At 39.7% G+C, this 22,051-nt stretch overlaps 1 protein-coding gene across 5 annotated transcripts in view; it reads right to left on the bottom strand.

Moving 5' to 3' along the window:
• Ak5 (adenylate kinase 5) overlaps positions 1-22,051 on the bottom strand; it is a 235,026-nt gene that overhangs the window by 69,360 nt on the left and 143,615 nt on the right. Inside the window, exon 10 of one of the 5 annotated variants that reach the window (XM_077791236.1) lies at positions 1,135-1,174. The exons of the other annotated variants lie outside the window; for them this stretch is intronic. Within the exon in view, the coding sequence (XP_077647362.1) occupies positions 1,135-1,174 (40 nt within the window). The remainder of the gene's footprint in view (positions 1-1,134; positions 1,175-22,051) is intronic. 5 annotated transcript variants of the gene reach the window in all.

The following is a 22,051-nucleotide window of genomic DNA, read 5'->3' as shown; positions in this document are numbered from 1 at the left end:
CTGCAACTACAAAATATTTTTTAAAAAAGGAAGAAGAAGAGGTAATGGTGTGCGGATTCTAAAATGGATGAGATATGATGTGGAGCAAAATTTGAGTTATTCTAGTGGAGGTCCTCCCAGACCACCAAGGCCCTGGCAGACCCAGCAGCTGGCCACATGTATCGAGTAGGGTTCTATCAGAAAAACAGAGCCACTTGTCTATTTATGTCCATGTCCACGTCTCTGTTTCTACTTATGAGATTTATTGCACAATTGTGGGTAGACAAGTCTGAAATCCATAGGGCAGGTTGGTAGGATGGAAAGTCAAGAACTGACAATGGCAAAGCACAAAATTCCCTGTTTCTTGGGGAACCTCAGTTTCACCTTGGTTGGATGAGGTTCCTCCAGGTGATGAAGGGATAATCTGTACTTAATGTCAACCAATTGTAGATGTTAGTCACATCTACAAAACACCTTCACAGCAAAACCTAGGTAAGGATTTGCTTAAATAACTGGGTACACAGCTTAGCAAAGTTAACACATAAAACTAACCATCACACTGTGGAGGTGGGAGTGACTGAGATGAGCCACGCCCCACCTTAATCAGTAGAACCACCTAGTGTCCAACCTTACTGTATCAAGAGAAATAATAAATGGATGCTGTTTTAGGCCACGAAGTTCCACACAGTGACACGGCAGCACTTAACTAAACATATAGCATTTCTTACTTTGAAATGACATTTGAAAAATCCTTTAGCCCAAGGACTTTTGCCCTTTCTTTTTCAGCTCTGCTATAATTTCCCCAAGACAACGCAGAGGACAGCTACAGGGTGGTTTCCAGAGTGACCTCGCCTGACTGTGGGCCTCCTGGAAATATGTTGTACTTGGAAGCCAGCCACTGTGTCTTCTCTTTGTCTTAAAATCTTAGCACAAAACTCCACAGGAGGTAAAGAGAAACATTTTTTCTGGCTTTTGAAAAGCTTTTGGCAAAGAGAATTTGGGGAATGTTTAAAAGTCACCATGACATCATCTGGAAAGCACACATTCAACCCACCATCAAAACAGCAACAGGTACAAGAGCCAAGGAAACTGGTCTGCTCTTTTCTATGTCTAGAAGTCCCTCATACATAATGCAGTACAGAGAAAAGATGCCACCGTCAGAAGGAGAAATAATAGAGGCTTGGATAAGACAAATCTACTTGAGAGTTAACCCTTCAAAGCTGGGGCATTCAGAATGGAGAACTGGATCCCCAGGACTGAGAGAAGGCATCCCTGTCTCCACGGGGCTGTCTCTGAGTCACAGCTGCCAGCCATGTGCAGATCTGCAGTTGTACACGGCACAAATATTCTTGGCCAAGGGGCCAAGTGGGAATGAATCTCACTGACCTATGGGTCCCCAACAGATGTGGATGCTTGGATGGGGGTGTTTTTCTAATCTGTACAAAGTTACAAAAGGAGCCAACAGTTGTCCATCCTGAGGTGAAGTTTTATTACCACTCCTCATCACTTTTTTAAGTATTCAGAATAGAAAATAAAGAAAGTATGGGGAAAGAAAGCAAATCAACTTTATAGGTTTTGCAAATACCCCTCTGTGGTATCAGTCAGAGGCTGCAACCTCACTCCCCAGTCCCCATGGCAGTCTGAATAAACATACCCTCCATTTATTAGCTGGGGACTTGCTGTGTGAACTTAGGCCAGTCCTCTAAGTCCCCTGCCCCTGAGCCTACCCCAGTGCTTTACGCCTTGTCTGTCAACATTCGGGAGAGGTCACTGCTGCTTTGCCTCCTTTGCTGATTGGCAGCAGAAGAACCCCCCACACCCACACCCCCATTCCTTTCCTGCTTACATGAGGGTACAAGGTGGTGAGGATGGGTGAGGTGTGAAAAGAAGGAAACTACAAATCTATGATGAAACTGCTCGCCCCCCAGGAGAGGTGCAGGGCAGGTCTTTTAGACACACCTTATGAGTTCAGAGCCGTCTCCCCACCCTGAAGTTGCAAGACACCAAACCCTTAAAGAATAATGGGAATATTCTGAAGTCTAGAATCAGTCCTCTCATCGATGCCTCTTCATGTCTTTTCTGTATATGTACACAATTAAAGAATTAATGGCTCTGAAGAGGAGTAAGTATGGAGGAGATGATGTCAAGGATTTGACACATTTGTAATTATTTTAGAGAAAAAAATCAGGTGTGGAATTACCGTATGTGAACTAGATGATCTATAGTTATATTTTGTTGCAAAAAATTTTTACCTTTGAACATCAGTTTCATGAAATCACATTTATAAGCCTTGGATATACAGCGCGCTCTTGTTCTACAGGCCCTGCATAAAACAGAAGTGTAAGGGATGGAAAGAGGGATTCTTGTGGTTGTAAATATGTCCCCAGAAACCCTGGGGAGAACGGGTCAAGAGCATCTACATTACAAAGAAGGAAATGATACACTGGTCAGTGTATCCTTAACACTGATCCTTAACCGTACCAGACAGGACTCTATAGAGATTTCATGTGCTTTGCTTCATCCATCAATGAATGAATAAGGAAACTAGATACTATTTTTACGCAAGTGTATGTTAGTATGTATTGCAAGAGTTAGTATATGTTGTATGTCCAAATCCAAAGTAATATCATCCTACAGAAACCACTGTATTTTCTTGAAATTTCAATGTCCAAAATCAATGTGATGCTTTACATGATGGAGAATATTTTCATCACAACTACTGGCAATGCAATGTTAGAAAAAGTATTGGGATTAGGTCCAGTCTTCTCTGTGTGCTTTGGGGAATGCAAATGAGCCCTTACTCAACACTGAGGGCCCACTCTGTCAGGAACTATGCCTAGGCTGGGGGGGACAATGTCCCAGTCCTTACAGAGCTTGGTGTTTACTTAAAGAGATTGATATTAAGCATATAATTAAATGTATATTAAAATGGATGTACATAAAATGCAGGGTTCTGGGAAAATTAATACAGGAGCTCTGATCTGGACTGGGATTGGGGAGTAGCCTCTGTTGGCCAAGTAGGGAAAAGAGAAAGGTGGGTGGTGGGCAAAGACAAGAATATCCCAGCAAGAGCACTTAGCTGATGCCAATGCTCAAAGGAGGAGCCACTCCCACCTTGGAGAGGCTGAGGCTCAGAGCTGTAGGGAGGGTGCGCAAGGTACCCGGCAGAGCCTCGTGGGCCACAGTAGGGCCTCGGGTTTTATCCCAGGGCAATCAGGAGGACACTGGAGGTGCAGCAAGCTGGGTTGTGACATAATCTGTGTTGTGTTTTTATAAAGATCACTGTAGATTCCATGCAGAGCATGAACCTGGAGGTTTTGTTCTAACGTGTGGAGAACAACGGCCACTCCAGAGTAGGTTGCTAAGAGGAAATGAGACAGCCGAAGTGTTTTGTAAACAGTCAATTCTCGCCCAAATGCAGTGTTATTACATTCTTACTATGTCAAGGCAGGCGATGTTTTACTCATGTCTTCAGGAAAATCATGTCTCTTGTTTAAGGTTATAAAATAGGTTTGGGCTCAAATCCAGTGCTAGAAACCACCCACTATTGCCACCTACTCCTCTGATACAGGCTCCACTCCACTGCCTTAAAATTCTTTGTCGCAAAGGTTATCAAAGAGCATTCTGAGGTGAAACCTGAGGCTCCTAACCAGAAAGGACTACTCCAGCATTTCAGCTCAGCACGAACTGGGTGACTGGGACTTGCTGGTTAAAAGGCAGAGAGAAGAAATGCAACGTCTTAGGAAAACCTTGTGGAAAATAACCCACTAAATGTATTATTTTCTTTTTCTTTTTTTTTTAAAGGGATGTTAGGTTCAAGAGCAACTATAGTACATTTACTTCTTCATTTTTTTTAACTTAATTGAGCAGTTGCCATGGCAACTCAAGAACAGACTACTCATTGCCTTCAATGAATTGCAGATACACATTTTTCATCTACTGAAATTTGCAGCAAGCTTTTAAAAAAGGTAATCTTGATCTGTTGCTTTTTTTTTCCCCCTTGTCTGGTGTCAACATTCTCTCTCTACATGACCCTGCCGTGGCATCTCTTCATTTTCATGAATGAGAAAAAATTTAAGAAGAGGGGCGAGGGTTGGAAAATGGCATCAGGATTCAGACCTGCAGCCAGACAACAATGGAAGGGGCAGTTCCCTCTTTCCAAGAGGAGCACAAAGTCAGCACCTCCTTTCTTGGCAAAAGAGCTTCCAGAGACCATCTGAAGAACTCAATCCTGGAACCAGAGGGACTCAAGACCCTGAGAAGCCGCTCTCCCTTGTTCTGATTATTTGTTCTCTTATTATTCCCTCTGCCTCTGCCCCATCCATGCCCTCCCTCCAAACCAGTTCCCACTTCCGTCCATTCTCCCCAAGGTTGCAACATGATATTCTTAAAATGCAGATCTGAGGGTATCTTCCTGCTAAGACCGCCAGGGACCTTCTACTGCTACAGCTCACAAGGCCCTTCTGACCTGTACCCGCCTATCTCCAGGCTCATCTGTGTCACTGTCTGCCTCCATATGTCCCTGGGTATGCGCTGTCATTGATTCAGCCTTTTACCTTTACTCAGAATGACTTCTACCTACCTACTCAACCCTTCTTGTTAAAAGACTCATTTGAAGCTTGAATTTGAGTCAGTCTTCTACCTCCCACTGGTATTAATTCCACCCTCTGATGTGCTCACAGAGAGTGTTGGATCTCTGTGATGATGTGTACTTCAAGCTCTGCCCTATATTAGAGTTAGTCGTATACTTTATTCATCTTTTCATCTTTCGTAGTGCCTTGAATGTGGAAGGCAGAATGAGTGGTTCCCTCACCATTTTAATAACATGGCTACAATTTCTCAACCTGGTGGAAACCTCAGAACTCTTCCCAGCACCCACCCTTCCTCTGTAATGTGATGCTGGCCCCACGGGATTGGATCAGGAATGCACCTGCACCAAGCTTGGACAATTAATATTCTTTCCAGGAATTTAGACTGTGAGGGACGGGGCTCTCTGCTGGGCAGACCAGTTGGTAGATACTTTTGCCACCATGGAAATGTGACTAGGAGAAGAAACAGGCCTGCACAGAGGAAAATGAGGTAATGCATAGAAGGGAGCACACATACAATAAAGGGAAATTCTTAATGACCTTTCAGCACCTGGGTCCACACTGTCTCCGGGGCTCAGGTGCACTTTTTCTTGGTTTTATGAGATATTTTGAAAGCTCTATAATAAATTTACCTTTTTGCTGAAGCTAGGTTAAACAGTTTTTTTTTTTAATTGACTTGCAAACTAAAGAATCTTATCTAAGACACTCACATAATGAAGGAATGTTTTTGCAATTCTGGTCTTTCCTAGGAGACTGGCATCATTGAAAGCAAGGACAAAGTGAATCTTAATTAAGTTTTGTAGCCTCCAAATCTAGCATAGTGCCTGATGTTCAGTAGGTGTTCAATATGTGCTTGCTGAATTGACATAATTGATATTTTCTTGAATCAAATGAGATGATATACAAAAAACATAAAGCACTCAATCAATGGGAACCAAATTTGTTATTGAACCAGTGATGCTGATCTCTGGCCCCTCACTCATTTCTCCTAGGAGGAGGAGAAGACAAACACAGTACTTTTGGGGACTTCACCACTATTCAGAAGTCAGGCAGAGAGGAGGAGGAGGGTGCTAGTTATCAGCACTCTTTCAAATATTAAGAGAAGGTCACCCTCCAACTACCATAGCTTCTAGGACTTCTTTGAAATGTTCTACTAACTGAATTAGTAGAATTAGCTTACTCATTGAATACATTTTTATGATAATCACATTAGAGTGTGGAACCTTTGCGTTTAATAAAGAAAGGAATTTGGTACTAAATTGCAAATAAGGCAGCATAATTAAACTAGTCATAAGCATTGCAGAGGTCCTAATTTATACAGAATTGGTACAAATTACTTTTCTTTATTAAAGCAGGTTCAAGTTATTAGTAATAATTATCTTAACCTAACCAAAGAGTATTTTCAATAATTCAGTCTTGTGATTTTATATATATATATATATATATATATATATATATATATAGTTGTAGATGGATATAATACCTTTGTTTTATTTATTTTTATGTAGTGCTGAGGATTGAACCCAGTGCCTCACATGTGCTAGGCAAGTGCTCAACCACTCAACTATAGCCTCAGCCCCCAGTCTTGTGATTTTAAAGCACAGAGAACAATGTCACTGAAGTTATGGAATGTGACTCTGAAATTGAGACTTAGAAAACACGCAAAACATTCAAATTATGGTGTTTTTACTACTTTTATGCAGCTATTCAAAAGTGGTGGTAAGGAAGTATATTAATATTGAAAAATTCATAACATTATATGAATAGACAGGCAACTAAACAGTGGGTATACTGTGACCCAGTTTTATAAAAACATGTATGTAAGAATTTTTACTAAAAACTTGTGTTAACAGGTTAGATAGCTTAAAATTAGGTGCCTGGTTAAAGATGATTTTCCTTTTAAGTATATTTTATAATTTCTAGAACATATTGAACATGTTTTGCTCAAGCACAAAATTTAAACAGAAAATTCATTCATTCACTCATCTATCCAGTCATTCTTCCATCTGTCTGTCCATTTGACAAACATTAGTTAGGAACCTAGAATGTGTCATTCCTACTTAACCAAGGTGGGGCTGGGATTGTGGCTCAGTGGTGGAGTGCTCGCCTACTTAACCAAGGTCAAGGCAGGGAAAAGCATCTTGGCCTCATTACCTTCTTGGGTGGAAGCTACTGCAAGAAGTTACTGTAGTGGATAATGTAGACCACCTACTCTCTTGTTGATGACTTTTGAACAGGATAAGAGGGTGTGGGAAATGTTCTTAGTGGGAAGTCAGAAACACTTTACTAAAGACTATCATTTGTCCCTCTACTAAGAAAATGTTCAATTTTCTATTTCAAACAATATTCCTCAAACATTTTTCAATACCCCTCTGAATCATTTTAAACCAAGATGAAATATAGAATATTTTTAGGATTGGCAAATGAACTTCCAAAAGACAGTGAAGATGATATTTCTTTCATTTTTTATTGGGACCAATATTTGGAAAAAATAAATGTGTGCTGTAGTCTTAATTGAGGTTTGATAAAAAGGAAAGAGTGCATTTGTATGTAAAAATTCATTCTTTGTCTTGCTTTGTATATTTGCTGTGACATGACTATTACTCCAAATGCTCTTCATTTGATTTCTCTTTTGCAACAAAGCTAGCAATAATATAATCGCTTATCTAGACCTTTTCTTATTTTGTGATTATGGTGACCCATAAAGTCTGGATCATGTTATTAGTATCTACCAGTCCTAGTCACTGTATTTAATGACTACTTTATTAATAAAATTTGTATTCTTGGGCAAGTTCTAAAACTGTCATATATCTAAGATACTATGTGTATCTTGAGCCTAAAGTGATGTTCTCTTCTTATCCTAAGACCATAAGATCTAGAGCCTTAAGAGGTTTCCCTGAATGCCAATGTTTCTCCTTGGTACTTGCATTATACTGGATTAAAGGGTACATGATCTATTTTTTTTAATATTTATTTTTTAGTTCTTTAAGTGGACACAATATCTTTATTTTACATTTATGTGGTATGGAGAATCAAACTCAGTGCCTCAAGCATGCTAGGTGAGCACTCTACCACTGAGCCACAACCCCAGGCCCCTACATGCTCTATTTCTTTAAAATATGATGAAATGCAATTTAATGATTCAGAAGCTAAAATAGGAAAAGTTTAAAGAGTATCTTTCCTTTCTGCTTCATGTTCAACTCTTGTTATTGATAATGATGGCCACCATTTATGATAATGAGGCCCTACTCTGTGCTAGACGCCGTATTAGCTGCTAGGGATATAGAGGTGAACAAGGCAATACTCCATGAATATTTGTTAAACCATGATTCTCAAAGTGTGGACAATCAGCATCACCTGATTGTTAGAACTTGTTAGAAATACAAATTCTCAGACCTTACCTCAGACCTCTTGAATAAGAAACCATGACCCAGGGGAGCTGATGTTACTTCAGGTTAAAGAATCATTGGGTTAATGAATGAATGAATGAAGACAATGGCCTTTGGGATCTTCCAGTCTACTGGGGTGGTTAGGGGTGGTTGTAGGCCATTCAGAGAAATAAATTGGCAATAACAATTCCCCTAACTTACTGTAATAGGGAAAATGTAGAATTCCTCAAAATTGTTTATAGACTGGAGAGGCAATAAGGGGCCTAACCCTTTAGGAACTTATAACCCAGGAAAGGACTTTAAAATTAATCTTAAGGGCAAAACCATTAAAGGGTTTTAAAGGAAGAGAGTGATAAGATTAGGTCTCTGTTTTAATAAGCTTACTTGTATTCTTTGAAGAAAGGGAACAAGGTAGTGTAGGAGACAAAGGCCTCAGGTCTTAGCACTCAGGAGGGAGGTTAAAGTCTGAAAACTATTAAAATTTGCTTGTGGGCAGTTGAATCACTAACTCGTCTTGTATTCATGAAACCAAAAACCAGGATCCTATTCCCTACGTAAGACATGTAGGTAGTTTGGGAAAAACAACAACAGGAAAATCTCTACGTTTTGGCATTGAGGGGTCTACTGAGAAATGACCAATCTTTGCTTGTGGCAGGGTGAATAATGGCCCCTCAAAGAAGTCCATTGCCTAATCCTCAGAAGCTATATGTGGTCTTCTATGGAAAAAGGAACTTTACGGAGGTGATTAAGGATTTGAGATGGAGAGATTTTCCTGATTATCTGGGGACAGAGTGTATCATAGGGGTGCTAGAGAGAGAGAGGCCAGTCAAAATGGGGATAAAATGAAGCATTTGTGTGTGTATGTGGGCGGTAGTGGAGAAAGACTTGAGGAGACTATCTGCTAGCTTTAAGGTGATAGAGGGAGGCACAAGCTCAGGAGTTCAGCAGCCTCTAGAAGCTAGGAAAGGCAGGGAAATGGATTCTCCCCTAGGAGCCTATAGGAGGAAGGGGCTCCTGCCGACATGTTGGCTTCAGAACTTCTGTCCTGCAGAACTGTTAAGTGATAAATTTGTGTTACTTTAAATCACTAAGTTTGTGGTAATTCGTTACATGATTAACAATACCCTGCCTAATCACGCTGCACTAATTATCCACCTTTGGATGAGCCTCCTACTCCAGCAACCCCCAGGCATCCAGAGCTGTTTGCTTGTCTCATTTTTAATATAAGTGAATGACCATGGATCTCAAAATTTAGGAGGAAATCTTTGAGTGGGAAAGGAAGAGTTGGGAATAAGAGTTGGAAATAATCCTAAGAAAATAAAAATAATATAAGAGATGAAGAAAATTAAAAAGCAATCTAAATATTATTTTTTCTCAGAAAGATATGAGAAGCTATTAGATCTATGAAGTAAAAACAGCAGAGTGTGGGAAAGGAACAGTTAGACAAGAAGGGCTCTTAAAAAGTAAAATATGATAGCTGAATTAAATTTGATAGAGTAGTTGGCTAAGGAGAATTTAAGGAATTTCCCAGAAAGCAGAACAAAGAATATGAAGAGGGGCGGGGGAGAATGAAAGGATTAATTCAGGAAGCTTAACACTGGATTCTAAAACGCAAGAACAGAAATAGCTGAGAATAGAAAAAAAGCAAAGAAAAAAGAAATTCTGTAAAATGCTCCAGGGTTGAAGGCTCTGAATCTCTGCATTGAAAGGTCACACCAAATGCCCAGCCCCGTGAATGAGAAAAGATCCTCGTGAAGGCACCTCACTGGGACACTTCAGAACACCAGCCGTGAAAAAAGAATCTTTAAAAACTTCCAGAGAGGTCTGGGAGAAACAAGTCTGATATTTAGAACAGCTTCAGATTCTGCACCCCAGCAAGATAGAAGATAATGGCCCAGAGCCTCCAGCATTGTCAGGAAAGGTCTAGGATTAGATTCAGGTAAATTATCAGAAAATTAGGAGGAAAGAACAAAGCCATTCAGCAATGGAAAACTTTTAAAAACCTTGACATTACATTGCCTTTTTTTTAAATTGTAGATGGACACAATACCTTTATTTTGTTTATTTATTTTTATGTGGTGCTGAGGATCGAACCCAGTGTCTCACACATGCTAGGCAAGTGTTCCACCACTGAGCCACAACCTCAGCCCTATATTGACCTTTGTTTTTTTTAGGAATCTGCTGCCGGAATGTCAGACAGTATACAGAGACTAAGATACCCCACACCCTAGAAAGGGGCTCAAACAGGTGCACACAGGGAGTTTACTGACTTCCCCCAAAGAGGCTACATGGGGCAGCAGAGACCAGGCTTTCAGCCTTTGGGGTACACTGTGCTCTGTTCCCTACCCATTCTACAGGGTTGTCAGGAGCTAGGGGTACCCACCATCTCTATTAACCCACAGCTAAATGGCATCTCAGGATGTGGGATTCTCAGCTTTAAAATTGGGAAAGACCCAGGCATCCAGAAAGGTTGGCTGCCCTTCCTGGAACTGCAGCTCATCCTTGTTCTTTGTGTCTCTGTCTTTGGCACACACTCTCTGTAAGGTCAACTCCTACTCACCTACTAGCCCTGGTTCCACTTAGGAGATGGGAAAATCCATCCCTGTGGAGGTAGTTTTCTTCTCCAGCAAGGTGTTAATAGACATAGTCTTCTAACTTCCCGAGACATTTGTCCTTGTGCAGGTGCTACATGAAACTTCTCCCTGATCTGAGGTCAGAGCTGCAGTCTGAGCGGGGTTTACTTCCATCTTCTTGTGAGATCAGAAACTAGTGCCCTCAAGCAGGGGTGCAAAACCACCAGGAAAAAAAAAATCCCCCAAAGAGTTCATTTAGTGGGCAAACAACTGCAGTGGTAGAGTCTAGTCTTTACAACTCCCTGAAAACTATTGCCATGCACATTTACTACTGAGGCATTACTGTTTTAGGCCCTCCCCTTGTGGTTCTCTGTTACAGGCTCTGCCTGCCATTGCTGGTTAAGGCTGAGCTGAAATGGAAACTGCAAAATTCCAGACACCCACTTACCCAGATATAAGGTCTATATCTTCTCAAATTAGCATATTTTCTTCACATTTAAACCAATTTGAAAAGACCATACTTTCTTACATTTTGGAAACCAGTGCTCCTGCTGCTTTTGCTCTGCTGATTTTGCACTCTTGATCCCTTTCCGCATTTATCCTTCTTGGCCAGTGGCAGTGAGTCTCACCCAAGGTGCACATTAGAATCCCTCGAGAAGCTTTTAGAACATAATTTTGCTCAGGCTTCACTCCCAGACCTATTAAATCAGACTCTCCAGGGTGGGGCTTGGATACAGGGTGGCTTTACCAACTCCCTAGATGCTTCTAATGTGCAGCTGGAGCTTAGACTATTGGATTTAGAGAAATGGATTTTGTTTTAGTCTGACCAGGCTGCTACAACAAAATGTCACAGACTGGGTGGCTTATAACCAATTTATCTATCACGGAACTGGAGGCTGGGAAGCCCAAGATCAAAGCATCAGCAGATATGACATCTGGCGAGGGCTTGAGCTTCTATTACAAGGACACTAATCTCATTTATGAGGGCTCAGTCCTCATGATCTGTTCACCTTCCAGAGGCCTCATCTCCTAACACCATCACATTAGTGATTGGCTTTCGACATGTGGGTTTTGTGAGACACACACATTCACACCTTTGCAATTTTGGAGACAGCGACATCTGGTTCAAGTCCTGCTTTGGCCATAACTCGGTGTTTTACATTGGCCAAACAATTTTACACACTGTGTGTCTCAATTTCTTTGTCTATGAAATGGGCTTAGTAACACTGGTCACACAGAGTGGCTCTGGTATGGATAAAGTACATGAAGTGCTTAGCGTAATGCCTGACCCACATCCAGTGCTGGGGCCGTCCTTGCTTTGGCAGCTTTCCACCATAGAGCAAAAGGAGGGCAACGTGGCTCAACAGCTTGCTGGAGGCTCTCAGAGTTAACGATGGAATTTGAAACCTTAAATCTCGGTAAAACTTAACCCTATAAATTAAACTCCAAAAAGAAAGAAAAAGAAAAAACATTTGAGAGAGAATGTCTTCCTTTAAAATATAACCTCTATCCATTCAAAGTGTGCTGGTCATCCAATGCTGTGTGCCAGATGGAATCAGTCACAACATTCCACTCTGGGCAGCTGCAGGTGAAAGTGCTACCCATGCAACTTGACATTGCCAGATAATGATTTTTTTTTGTAATACATATTAATTTAACTTTGTAGAAATCTGTTAAATTTCTTTAGAAAACATAAAATAAATCAGATACTTATGGTTTGACCTACAAAATTTCAATATGCTATTTGAACATAGTCATCACAGAGTAAACAAAAACTCATAAAAATAAAAATGATGAAAACTTCTAGAAATAAAGCTAACCAGGTATCTGTTGAAAAATAACCATATTGCATTTTCTGCTGTTGGTTTATTAGAGAGAAAGCTGGAGGTTAGGTTCTTGGAGCAAATGGGGTAATACTGTCCAAGAGTTTGTGCTACCAGGAGTGGAGTTTGAGGAGAGGGAATGAGTCAACATTTCCTTTAGCAAAGGAAAGGAGACCTGAGCCCTGTTCCCACACTGATAGTCCCAGGACGTTACAGGATCTCTGGTGGGTTTGACAGGAGGATGGCTGGGTCAGCTGGTCACAGTAGCATGGGTGCTGTAAGCTGGACAGCTTGCTTTTGAATGGATCACACAGGCTTGAACAATTAGTATTTTGTGCTGATCACACAGAGCTAAAGACTAGAAGCCTTTTCTTCAAACTGTTTGGATGAGATGAGCCTTTACAGACTCTAGTGGGATTCCAGAAGTCAGGAAGATGGGCCTTCCCATACCATTTTTGAAAAGAAACTTCCAGTATCTATAACGAAAAGGCCATGGAACCAAACTGATTTAAGAAAATACAGAAAGATTACATAAAAGACATCCATATCCCTTTCCTAACTATGACACCAATGTTGCTAAAGTTGTTTCTAATTCAGAATTGATGCATAGGCACCAAGTGTAGTATAATTGTTGGAAGTCACAATTTCATAAATCCAATTACCTTTGATATATAATTATTATATTTAAATATTAAAAAAAGATCAATTCAATTAGAGGAGTTGGGAAATATACAATAAAGTCGAAGAGGCACAAACGTGTTGAAAAGACCAGCTAGCCAATGAGCCTCATTTCACTTGGAAGTAAGCTGATGCCCAGAGGGCTGAGTACTACCTAAGTTCCCATTCACCCAGCAGAGATGTAGCAGAGGCAGGAGCCACAGACCTTTTCTACTTTCTCTCCTGGTTTTTGTTGTAGAGAAGCTCTTTACTGAGTTTAACAAGAAGACACTATCATAACATTCATTGTACCTAATTAAAGACATTAACAATGGGAGACTACTAGGCTGGGTGTGGTGACACAGGCTTGTAATCCCAGTAGCTCAGGAGGCTGAGGCAGGAGGATCACAAGTTCAAAGCCAGTCTCAGCAACTCGGCAAGGCCCTAAGCAACTCAGCAAGTCCTTGTCTCTAATAAAACACACACACACACACACACACACACACGCACACAAGGCTGGAGTCATGGCTCAGTGGTTAAGCACTGCTGAGTTCAATCCCTGGTAACAACAACAACAACAACAATAAAATTTGGAGCCAACTCAAGGTCACCATTGGAAGGACCAAGAATTACACTATGGTATGGTCTTCATTGGAATGCTGCATGGCAGTGAAAATATGGGAAGCAGAGATACATGATCTGCAAGGAATGAACAAGAAAACCAAGTTGCAGAGGAAAATGGGCAACATGGGCAAATTTATAAGGGATCCAAAAACATGAAAAAACCTTATATTGCTTATGAACATATTGTTTATTTAGCAGTCAATAAATATTTCTTGAATACCTGTCATAAGCTGGATATTGTTTTAGTGTCGATGACACAGAAGTGAACCAAGTGTGTGCTTTCCTGGAAATTGCCTTCCAGAAATACACCTACACACACAGTAGAAATATAGACCCCTGTGGGGCTGGTGAACACTGGATTCAGAACCGTGGAAAGCTCTGGGGATGCAGAGGAATGGAAGCTACAATTATTTGCAGTTTTATTTCTTAACTTGGGAAGTGGGTAAAGCATTCTCTATAGCTTTTAGTTTTTTTCTGAAATGCCTTATGAACATTTTCTAGTTTTGCTTTTACAAATTTCTTTTGTTCTTGTAAAAATGTTTCCTCACACAGATAACAGTGAGGCCAGAAGAAGATTAATGAAAGTGTTTTGGGTGCAAGCTCGAAGAATTTAAGATAGATGTGTGTTTAGAAATGACAAGATGTCTTAGATATTTTGAATGATACTGTAGGACTGGACTCATTTTGTAGAAAAAGTATGGAGATTCTGCTGCTCTCCCTAGAGGCATCCTCTCATCTGTCTGTCACACAGTGGCTGCTATGTTGGAGGAGTAGCTTATTGATCAAAGGACTGCAGATATGTTAGCACTTAATGTAGTGCCTCCTGAGTCATGTGAGACTAAATTGGACCTAGTATAACAGATCTTTTTTTAAAAAAATATTTTTTACTAATTGTTGATGAAATTTTTTATTTTATTTATTTTTATGTGGTGCTGAGGATCGAACCCAGTGCCTCACACATGCTAGGCAAGTGCTCTACCACTAAGCCACAATCCCAGCTCTCTCTCTCTTTTAAAAAATATTCATTTTTTAGTTCTAGGTGGACACAATATCTTTATTTTACATTTATGTGGTGCTGAGGATTGAACCCCGTGCTTCATGCATGGTAGGTGAACACTCTAACACTGAGCCACAACCCTAGCCATATAAACAGGTCTTTCTGCAAACCATTTAAACAAGCAGGTTTATCTAAAAATCTTCCCATAGAATTCTTCAGCCTATTAAACACACACACACACACACACACGCACACACACACACACAAACCTTGCTTTATTTCTGAGATATTTCTGATTAGAAAGAAGCAAGAATATTACAATTTTAACCTTTAAACCCTTCACCCTTATTACTCCTAGAATAACAATCAGAAATTTAAGAAAAGTTTATGTGTAATGATATGTCAGGGTATGATTCTTGATAACACTGAGTAGATGAAAAGACAAATAGGCTATGCAGGAGGTGAATGAATGATGAAAATAAATATAGTATTCCTATAGAATTATATTTTATACTGCCATTAAAATGTGTTACATGAATTATTTATGACATGGGAAATCCTACTATAACTTATAAAAATTTTATTTTAAGTTGATAAATAATAGTTGTATATATTCATGGGGTACAATGTGATGTCTTCACATAAGCTTATGAAGTAACATGATTAAATCAGGCTAATCAGGCTAACAAATCCATCATCTCTCATACCTACCATTTCTTTTGTAGAGAAAATATTTAAAATCTACTATTTAAGCAAATTTGAAATTTACAAAGCATTATCATTTATGGTAGTCATCATTCTGTGCAATAGATCACTAAAGCTTCTTCTTTCTAACTGAAACTTTTATACCCTTTGATGAACCTTTTCCCTTTATCCATCTGATTATAACTTTATTAACATCTATCAGTCAAGAACAACTCCATAATTTAATGTTAATTTTCCTCTTTAGGCTTTTTGTCATTTTCCAAATTATCCAAACCATGTAGTTTTGATTTTATAAATAAGGAAAAAGTTCTTAAATTTAAGAAACTAGCAAGGAAATGGAAGTGTATTATACATTGAAAGACAAGCAATTCCAGACTTGATATTTCTTAGTCTTAGACATCTGTATATGGCTTGCTTATTTTATAAACCTGCAAAGAGATGAATTCCTATGATTCATCTTGAGTAAAATACAACACTAGAGTTTAAAAAGCTAGATTTTTATATTCTTTTTTTTCTTTTTTGGTGGGAAGGTAGTTGTTATAGATTCTGGGGTAGCAACATAGCTTACTGGGAAGTGATGAACTTGGAGTAAAGACCTTGTTAGCTGTGACCTTGGGGATAATGTTTTTCCTCGAAGAATCGTGGTAAAGATTAAACCAGATCATGAGCATTCTTGGCCCAAAATAGGCACTTAATAAAAACTGTTGATTTCTACTTTCTTCAAGGTTATAAACACAGAGTAAAACACTGGAAGTTTTAGGTTGTATTCCCTGCTGGTTTCCCCAAGATAAGATTAATTAAAAAGCAAAGTGGTTTTAAAGGGAGACTGTTACATTTAGTCTTTAGAACCAATCTTGTTCCTCCTGAGTCATCAAGATTCTAAATTAAAGAAGACAAGCAAACAAAAAGCCCAAACCCAGCACCACATGGTGTACCTCAAAAGTCTGTCCAATATGTTCCCCTTTGGATCCATTCCCACTCCTGATTTTGTGAGAAGTTCTAGAAAAATCATTGAAGAGCTAAATGAATTCTGATACATTCCTTCTCAGCTCAGGATTCAAAGGAAACCTGTGGTTCCCAGGTTTTCCAAAGTCCACTGTTCCACTCAGGGAGCCAGGGTTAGGGTTGTTAATTGTACAGTGCTTAGCATTGTTCTTGACTTGGAGTAGGTACTCAGTATGTTCTCATTATTATTGTTCTGTATTATCTAATTTAATCCTTACAGAACTCTCAGTTTGCAAGTGAGGAAAACTTTGACACAGAAGTAAATGATCATACAATTAGTAATGGGGAAAACTAGACCTCAAACACAGGGAGTCTGAGCCTCCTAGCCTGTAGTCTCAACCACCATAAACCACCACCTCTGCTTACTGATAAGGAATTTATCCATACTGCAGGGCCAACAGCCAACAATAATTTAATATGTTTCTATTGTACAACAGAGTTGTCTCTTAAAAGAAAACTCCTAAATTTTTAATATTTGATAATACAGTGCTTTTCACTGGTGTGAATCTAAAGCTAAGAAGGATTGTATAATTAACAGTGTTCTAAGATGATAGAAATTTTATTCAGCTGAGTAACTTTTGATAGATGTTAAGTTAATGTTGAAAAATTGGGAGAGAACTTCTAGTGAAATTATCAACCTCTAGTAGATTCCCCAGATATAGGATTTCAGGTGTTGATGCAGGCAGGGGGAGGCTGTATTTAGTTGTTTCTGCTTGGTGGTGGTGGGTGTTTATGTTACACACACACACACACACACACACACACACACACACACACACCTCTTAGCCCTTTCTACCAGATCAACCACTTTTTGCTTTCGAGTCCTCCAGTATCCTAGGTACCCTCCTTTGAAAACAAGTAAATTTAAAAAGAATCATCATTGCCACTTAATCTGTTTTACCACCCGTTCTTTGTTTACAGTTTATAGAACATCAGACTTCTTCATTCTGTTTAATGGGGCAAATAGTTTTGAATTGCCCTCCTATAATTTGTCAGTTATTGTGCAATAAATTGAGGAATTAGCATGGGGTATACATTGTCTATATCCATAGGTATAATCTACTGGGGGAGAAAAACACACAAATAGTCATAATCCATGTTATAAGTACACAACAGGAAGAGGAACAAGTGCTAGGAGAGTAAATTTTCAGGATGACACTGGAATTCCACATAAATTCTTCACTTGCACTATTTTATTATTTTTGTCCTCTTTGTGTGGTTATTTAATGTGTTTATAAGGGAGTCATTTAAAAATCATAAGTGATTAAAGCTGGTCTATAATATATGTTTTATCTAAATTCAAATGAGGAATTTACAATGCTCATCATATTAAGACTTTATGTGTTTGTGTAACTATATGTGTAGTGCTGTGCATTTGAAAGAATACCTTGATAGTAACTAACTCCTTAATATTCCCACTATTGTCTTCATTTTATAGATTTGGAAACTGAGGTCAGAGAAGCAATTGTATCATCAGTATAAAGCCACTAAAAGGCAGACCGACCGGAACTCAAACTCATGTAGGAGCCCAGTCCTGGGAGTCTCCATTTGATCTAGCCACAACCACTGTCCCTAATAAAAGCATGGATCCAACAGAAAATTAAAATGAGGACACACAGTGTGACCAAAACCCAACAGGATGTAAGAGAGATTTGTCACAGCTGGACAGTGGTAACTGCTCCTTGGCAATTGCCTCCCGGGAGCAGAAAGTGACCTCATTACATCCATCTCCTTCCTCCCTATTTAAGTCTGTGCAGGTCCTTGTTTGCTATTAGACTGGGTTTTCAGGTTTTGCACAGCCCCGATCCTTACTTCTGTAAACATATAATAATCCTAGGTTATTTGGTTTCCCATTAGCAATCGTTTCCTGTCTTTTAAGGCTCCAAGACACACAAGATGAGGGGCCATACACAAGTTCTATTTTCTTTTCTTTATTAGGCTGTGATACTATTGTGTTATCACAAATATTTTCATTTTGCTTTCAGAATGACATGGCATTCAAGGTTACTCTGGTTAATAAGATGTTACAGGAGCCCATGAAATTAAGTATAAAAATTGTCTGACAAGAATAATAAGGTTTTTGAAAACAGAAAAGCAAACAGTCTCTTCTGATCAATTCTTCATATATTTTTACCCTTGGAGCATAACCTACTGCTCTGAAATAAAAAAAAAATTCTATCAGTTCTCATTCTATCTGTTCTGCAAAGGTTTTTCTTATATTCCTGTGATGGGGCATGCCTGACAAACATAGTGATAAGGCATTTACTTGATGTCTTCAGAGTGTGGAAATATATTAAATCCCTGGCTCAGAACTGGCAACCTAAGTGACATCATATCACTGTTTAATATTTACTCTGAAAATATGAAGCACATCCTTAACTTAGCAGTCAAGAATGGTGAAAATATATCCTGATGAATTTTATGAGGTTTGAAATTAGGATTTGTCTTTCTTCTTGCAGAAACAATTAGTTCTAACTCCCCATGGCCTGTGAAGACAGTCAGGAAGTACTGGCTGCCGGAATTTGCAGCAGGTATTATTGTTTTAGTGTTTGGGGAAAAATAGACTTGCATCCTCCTGACCTCTGTTTCTCTCTAACGTCCCAGCTCTCATCACTGCAACATGCCATCAGCAGCTTTCTCCAGCAAGTACAAGTGCTTCCTGCAGAGCTGAGAGGCAACCTGGGCACTCCAGCTTTTCGACTTCAGCTGATCCTTGTAGGACATACCACAAAAACCTGACTTACCACTTAGACTCAGTGTGTAAGCTACAATTCACCAAGTCTCTAAATTATTATCAGTGCTGTATTACTGGAGTATACTGCCTTGGGAAGGGTACTATTTCATCTTTACTGGGGATTGAACCCAAGGGCACTTTACCACTGAGCTACCATCCCGGTCCTTATTTTTATTTTGAGACAGGGTCTTGCTAAGTTGCTGAGGCTGACCTTGAACTTGCAATCCTCCTGTGTTAACCTCTTGTGTCACTGGGATAACAAGCATGAACCGTGAGGGAATGGTACTATTTTATTTAATTAATTAATTTATTTATTTTTAATTTTTTCTTAATATTTATTTTTTAGTTTTCGTCGGACACAACATCTTTGTTGGTATGTGGTGCTGAGGATCGAACCCGGGCCTCACGCATGCCAGGCGAGCGCGCTACCGCTTGAGCCACATCCCCAACCCAATGGTACTATTTTAGATCAGCCATACAAATACAACTTACCACATGCTTTAGTTAAATGTAATATTTCTTGATTTAGAATGTCACTATGGAAATTCAGTTACACACACACACACACACACACACACACACACTCCACACAATAAAAGCTATCATCTGTTATGGCTGGGGAATGTGGCCTTTTGATTTTATTCACTAAGTCTATTTGGATTCCTACTGTGTCCCTGTCACAGTACAGTGGATACAAAGGAAGTCTATGATAGGGTGTTCCCTCCGGAGAAGAAAAGAAAGAAGTAGTATTTACTGGATGTTCTACAGTGTCAGGAGCTTTTACACAGACCATCTATTTTGATCCATAGTCTGCAAGTTGTATCCACTTAATAGATGAAGAAACTCAGACTTGAAAGGGTTAGGAAACTTGCAACCTACAATTTGAACCAGGCCTATCTGGCTCCATAGTCATGTAGATGCATGCAGGAGACCACAGGGAATTATACGAGTTGGTATATAATGAAGTACAAAATTAAATACAATCAAGTGCTAAGGTATAACCTCAAAAGCTTTAGGTGTTCAGTGGCCAGAAATTAATGTTTACTTATTAGAGAAGATCACAAGGAAGAAACAACAGGATTTAAAATGATCCTAGCAGGATTTCTTCTGGTCTCTGAGCAACCTCTCTTGCTGTGCTTTAGACCCTAGCCTCACAGCCTCCAGATGAGGTTTTCTCTCTCTTTGGTGTTCTCCTTCTTCCTAATAAGGAGATCCTTCCTATGAGTTTGAAACTTGCTTGTCTTCCATTACAAACAAATGCCCTCTCTGTAAGGTCAACAATTTCCTCCACGTTTCTATGCACAATGGCTATCTCCTAGTCTCCCTCTTCCTCATCCTGATGCTCTCTGCTTCATGAAGAACTGTTTTCCTTGGCTTTTGGAACACCACGTTCCACAGACTTCCCTCCTTCTCTCTAACAGTTTCTTCTGCATCCTTTTTGCTGCCTGAGGCCCTCCTTCTCCAACAAGCCTTTTAATTTCCTCAGCGCTCAGCTACAGAACCGGTTCTCAATTCTGCTCATTCTCTTTCTCATCCTCACTTACAGCTTCAAGTCCTGTCTGTCTTCAAAAGGCTCATAATCTTATATTTCTAGCCTGTATCTTTCCTTTGAATGCCAGATCTGTATATTTAATTGCTTACTTGAATTCTCAACTTGGATGTGTTAAGGCACTTTGAACTCAGCAAGTCTAAAATTACATTTGAGCTCTTTCCTTGCAGAACTGGCATTCTCCTAGTGTTCTTCCTCAGTGAATGCCACCATCATCCACCCAGCTGCACAAGTTAAAAGGCCAGGAGTCATTGTGAACAGCTCCCTTCAGCTCCCATATCCAATATCCATTATAATATGAAGTCCTGTGGATTTTGTCTCTCAAGTCCTTTCTTTCCATTCCTCCACACTCCAGTGCCACCTGTCATCTTCTCTTCTATGGACCAATGGACTTCCTAGATTCATTCTTCTCCTCCTCCAACCTATTCTCAACATTGCAGCCAGAGCAATCTTTTTTTTTTTCTTTTTTTTTTTTTTTTTGAGACAAGGTCTACTATGTTGCCCCTGCTGGCCTTGAACTTTGAACTTCTTGGCTCAAGTGATCCTCCTGCCTCAGCCTCCTAAATACTAGCTGGGATCACACCTGGTTCAGAATAATATATAAAATTATTATTTTTTTTTTAGTTATAGATGGACATAATACCTTTATTTTATTTATTTATTTTTATGCGGTGCTGAGGATTGAACCCAGTGCCTCACACATGCTAGGCAAGCACTCTACAATCTGAGCCACAATGCCAGCCCCCAGAACAACCTTTTTATAAAAGCGAGTATAATTATGTCAGCACACTCTTTTTCTCCCTCCAACCAATCAAAAAACCAGTCCCTCCCCTGGCAAAGACCCACAACACTGCTCATAGGTACCCACACACCCAAGTTGCTCTGCAAAGCCCTCCTGTCCAGGCTCATTTCACACCTTCTTTCTCCTGCACTGCAGCTACGCTGGCCTTTGGTCAGATGCTGTGCTTCTTCCTGCTTCCACACTGCTACTTCCTCTTCTGAACACCCCCAGCTCTTCCCTCCATTCTTTCCTGTTCTCTCACTTTCTTACACATACCTGGCTGCCTCTTACTTTCACATCTCAATTGGAGCATCTCTTGCCTTAGAGAAGCCTCTCCTCATTCACTGGCCACATCTACCCATGGCCGCATTCACTTCTTCTTCCAAGAACTTGCCGGTTGGCTATTCCATTATCATTTATATCTGTTGATATAAATGACTGCAGGAGCTGTGCTTTCTTTTGCTCATCATTGTATCCCAGCACCTCATATAGAGTCTGGCACATTAAATTTTCTAAATATTAGTTGCATGAATAAGAAACTAATAAAGCTGAAAGTCTGGGCATGGATGAAAGGTTGTAAAGTGAGAGAAGAGAGTGTAGGATGGAGCTTGGTGAATGCAACATTTTAAGGGGAGGACAGAGAAAG

The sequence above is a fragment of the Urocitellus parryii genome, chromosome 11 (assembly GCF_045843805.1).
Source record: "Urocitellus parryii isolate mUroPar1 chromosome 11, mUroPar1.hap1, whole genome shotgun sequence".
In the NCBI taxonomy this organism is placed as follows: domain Eukaryota; kingdom Metazoa; phylum Chordata; class Mammalia; order Rodentia; family Sciuridae; genus Urocitellus; species Urocitellus parryii.
The sequence above is the reverse complement of the archived record's forward strand: the minus strand, read 5'-3'. Positions and strand labels throughout refer to the sequence as shown.